Source organism: Notothenia coriiceps, unplaced genomic scaffold, assembly GCF_000735185.1.
Source record: "Notothenia coriiceps isolate Sejong01 unplaced genomic scaffold, NC01 NC01_scaffold00009531, whole genome shotgun sequence".
In the NCBI taxonomy this organism is placed as follows: Eukaryota; Metazoa; Chordata; class Actinopteri; order Perciformes; family Nototheniidae; genus Notothenia; species Notothenia coriiceps.
The window spans coordinates 1-4,698 of NW_011342232.1; the positions used below are offsets into that span (position 1 = coordinate 1).

The 4,698-nt window shown below is 42.9% G+C and overlaps 1 protein-coding gene across 1 annotated transcript; it reads left to right on the forward strand.

Moving 5' to 3' along the window:
* Positions 1-126: 126 nt before the first annotated feature.
* On the forward strand, positions 127-4,281 carry ano10a (anoctamin 10a; the record flags this gene model as incomplete). The annotated part of the gene is made up of 7 exons (XM_010771002.1): positions 127-330; positions 1,034-1,418; positions 1,872-1,927; positions 2,016-2,090; positions 2,657-2,845; positions 2,926-3,117; positions 4,153-4,281. Coding segments are annotated over 7 exons (1,230 nt in total), but the record flags the coding sequence as incomplete, so codon positions are not given.
* Positions 4,282-4,698: the final 417 nt, after the last annotated feature.

Consider the following 4,698-nt stretch of genomic DNA (forward strand, 5'->3'; position numbering starts at 1 on the left):
TTATTTATTGTTTCTATTTTTTACTGCAGTGAGAGTTGCCAAGGAAATGTCGTTGTACTTTGTATGATGACAAATAAAGATATATTCTATGTTCTATTCTTGCATTAACCTTCCTCCCTGCTACTTTTCCTCTTCCTCTCCCCAGATGACATCAGACACTACTATGGTGAGGGTCAGGCGCTCTACTTTGGCTTCCTGGAGTACTTCACCTTCGCCCTGGTGCCTATGGCTCTCATTGGCGTGCCTTACTACCTGTTTGACTGGGAGAACTACGACAAATACGTCGTCTTCGCTGTGTTCAACTTGGTCTGGTGCACCGTTATCCTGGAGGTACGGACAGTGACTCAATCTACTAATAAGCAGGGTTTGGAGGGTTACTTTACAAATGCTTTACAGATGTTGTGTATCCTGTAAGACAACAGAACAATGTGACCTTGAAATGATTTTATTGATAGGAAAACCTGCCTTTCATTCAGCTTATCCAGGCAGTAGTCTGTACACCAACAATGAAACACATGAGCACATACTACAGTTTAAAAAAGCAGAAATAAAATCTGAGCTGACAGAAAATGCTCAGTCTTTGTTTAATACACACAGTTAAGCTCACACACTATTTAATTGGTATATATAGTATAGGTCCACCTACTGAATTAAAAACAGATTCAGGCAGTAGGCGTATAGATTCACACTTAAAGTATCAGCCTACTGAACAGCACAGCTGACAGAGAAGAGAGAAAATCTGATCCTTTACAACAAACTCTATATGCTCTTTTTAGGTTTTAAGTAAAAGCACTTATAGTGGCTAATGTCCTATTTTAGAATCATTTTATTAAATCACTGGATTATCTTTTGTAATGCAATAATATGTTCATCAAGGCTGGTAGAAGTGTATGGCAAGCCATTTGAGTATTTATTCCATATCCTTGATATCAGACGGCAGCTGCCTACACTAGTGCAGCCAGAAGAATGGAATGAGTAAACTCACTGTAGTCTCTATGAAAGCTGAGAGCTGAGTGCCCCTCTCCTCCTTCAGTTATGGAAGCGCTTCAGCACGTCTCTAGCCTACAGCTGGGGCACGCTGAGCAGGAAGAAGGCCTTTGAAGAGCCGCGGCCCGGGTTCCACGGCGTGCTGGGCTTCAACCCGGTGACGGGCCGCGAGGAGCCCCTCTACTCCAACACCAAGAGGCAGCTGCGCGTCTACCTGGTGTCGCTGCCCTTCGTGCTGCTCTGCCTCTACCTGTCGCTCTACGTCATGATGATCTACTTCCTGATGGAGGGCTGGGCGCTGTCCGTCCACGACGAGGAGCCCACCTTCTGGACGGGGGTCCTGCTGTTCATCCCCAGTATTATCTATGCTGTCGTCATAGAGATCATGAACCTGGTCTACAGATATGCTGCCGAGTTCCTCACTGAGTGGGGTGAGTAGAGTCATTGGAACAACCGTTTCTACAGTAGTGCTGTCTTCATCCCGGTGATCTTTTTTTAATCTTTTTTTAGCAGAAGGTCAATCAACATACGTATATTCTGATATTTGATAACCCCACCTTCTTAAAAGCTGAGTGAGGCTTAGTTTGGACTCACATTTAATATATATATATGACTCCTTTGTTTTTTTCTGTAACATAGCAACATCACTACGTCACACTTGCTTTTCTATTGGCTAGCGCTCCTACACATTGTACGTGATATATATACCGTATATATATACAAATATACTTATGTTTCATTGGTTTAACAGACACATTTTTTCACATTGACTTGCATTACGACAAGTATCATGACAATTTGCTACAGTTGCAATAAGAATGTGGGAACCTTCATAAACTTCACATAAGGAAACCTTTTGATGATATTTCTACTCCTCTGGATAGAGAACCACAGGCTGGAGTCTTCCTATCAGAATCAGCTGGTCCTCAAAGTATTAGTAGTGAGTATATTCAAATACAAACGTTGCCTGTTTGCTCTTTCACTGATCAAAGTACAGCTTCTCATCTCCTCACTCTTTTCCCCCATAGTTCAACTTCTTCAACTGCTTCGCCTCGCTCTTCTACATCGCCTTCGCGATGCAAGACATGGCGCTGCTCAGGCAGGTAGGCCAAATCCCTTTTATTCCTTCAGCTTGTTTTATTCTTAAGAACTTCTTTACTCCTTCCTTCATTATCTTTTAATCAACCTCGCCAGCATTCCTCCCGGTTCATCCAATCTTGTCTCCAATCTTGTCTTCCCCTTTCAACTCTGTTCAACACAGGCTCTTAAGTCTTTACATAATAAGACAAACATATTCAACTAATAATTGTTTGTTTAATAAAAAAACACATTTGACCAAAATATAAAAGACTAATTAGCCATATATTAATATATCTCCTTTACCAATAAACTGGATAAGGGACTCTCAATGATTGGTTATGATTGAGCATTGATACGGGTGCAGAGATAACTCTTCCCAGAGCCTCTCTCCTTGACTCCTTTTTCTGCATTTAAGGTATTAAGATGTTCTTCAACATGAAGTGTGTTGATCGATATCCGGGTCAAGGATAGAGGAGTCAAGGAGGGTCATTGGGATTAACCCATTGTTACTTTCTACCTTCTTTGTCCTCACCTACTTTAATTGAATATAGTTTTTTTCCCCTGAACCCCCTGCTCTCTATGTGTGCAGAGTCTGGCCACATTGTTGATCACCAGTCAGATCCTGAATCAGGTCATGGAGGCCTTCCTGCCCTACTGGCTCCAGAGGAGGCGCAACAAGAAGATGATGCGTAAGGTCCAGAAGAGAAAAGCCGTGGCTGAGGCAGAGCTGCCTCTGGCTGAGCAGGTCCGGCTGGAGGCCGACATGAGCACCTACTTGGTAGGAGATCTGGTCCATTTCTCTATCAGCTTATTGTACTTCAGAGTCCTCTAACCTGTGTGTGCTTCCCTCTCCTTTAGGGCACCTTCGACGACTACCTGGAGTTGTTCCTGCTGTTTGGATACGTCAGTCTGTTCTCCTGCGTCTACCCTCTGGCTGCTGTGCTGGTGGTGCTGAACAACATCACAGAGGTGTACTCTGATGCCTTCAAGATGTGCCGCGTGTTCAAACGGCCCTTCTCTGAGCCGGCAGCCAACATCGGAGTCTGGCAGGTGAGACAGAGCTAGTTTCTCTGGGAACTACTTGGTCAGATTATTTTGAGCGGAGGTTACAGACCACGGGTTCAAATCTGATGGAACAGCCTTAGAGCAATAACTAACACACTAACTGTTGTTGCTGTGGTTCACCTTTGTCTGACATGTGATGTGAGCAGTGTTTGGGGTAACAAAGTTATGCAGTTAACTTTGTTGTTGAAAACAGAACACGCTAATTTTAAATTCCAGAAATGAGTTTATTAAATTACGCATTAAAGCACATCGCATGCTTCATTTGAGAATAAATCAGTAGCTTTCAGTTCCTCTGTCTTTAAGAGAGAAACTCCCTGTATCAACTCCATTCATTAGAAACGTTATGAATTCCCTGTCACAGTATTGGGCTGTAGCAAATAGCTCTAATGAATATGTTCCCTGCAGTCAAAAGAAAATGTTCTCTCCAGCTTATTGCAAGTAGCCGTATAAACAATGCGGCCCACGGGATTAGGGGTAGGCGATATGGCCAAATCATGTCATTTTATTTCACCGTATTGGTTATTATATCGCAATACATGAATTGTCTAATTATTCTGTAAAAAATAAGAAATGGAGTAACATTTCCCATGACAAACTTCATCCCATTTGTAATATAAAACAATATCAAAATGTTAATTGTAGATGAATACGGTGGACATAACGCTACCATCGCACAGTTTGTATCTTCAAATTGTAAAATGTTGAAAGAAGTTACTGACTGTTATTTTGTCTCCTTCTGTGTTTCCCTGTCTATGTCCCTGTGTGTCTCCTTCTGTGTTTCCCTGTCTATGTCCCTGTGTGTCCCTGTGTGTTTCCCTGTCTATGTCCCTGTGTGTGTCCCTGTGTGTCTCCTTCTGTGTTTCCCTGTCTATGTCCCTGTTTGTCCCTGTGTGTTTTCCTGTCTATGTCCCTGTGTGTGTCCCTGTGTGTCTCCTTCTGTGTTTCCCTGTGTGTGTGTCCCTGTGTGTTACTGTGTGTGTGTGTGTGTGTGTGTGTCTGTGTGTGTCTGTGTGTGTGCAGCTAGCCTTTGAGGCTATGAGCGTGATCGCCGTGGTGACCAACTGCTCTCTGATCGGCATGTCTCCACAAGTCAAGGCTTACTTCCCAGAGTCAGAGACGCAGCTCATACTGTGGACTGTGGCTATTGAGGTAATTCATGTACACACTCACACACAAAGACAACCCCCCCCAATCTAATACAGATTTACAGATTCTTTGTGTGAATGCAGAATCTTTAGCAACGGGAAAACATTTTAATTTCAGTTTGTGGTCCAAATAGCTTTGACAAGTAACGTTTGAGTCAGAGACAGACAGTTACGGGGAGAAAGAGGAACGTGAACAAAATCACATCTGAGTTTTGGTTCAATTTTCTCAGGTTCGTCTTGTGTCAAAGTCCAGTAACCAATCACTACAGTACATATAGTCCCTAGGCAGAGATTAGGGCAGTTTTGCAAACACAGGAAGTGTTTGTCATACCCATAGAGGATCATGGGAAAGAGATCCATGGATTAGTAACCATGAATTGAAGTTCCTAAACAGAGGACATTCATCTTTGTCATTTCTTTC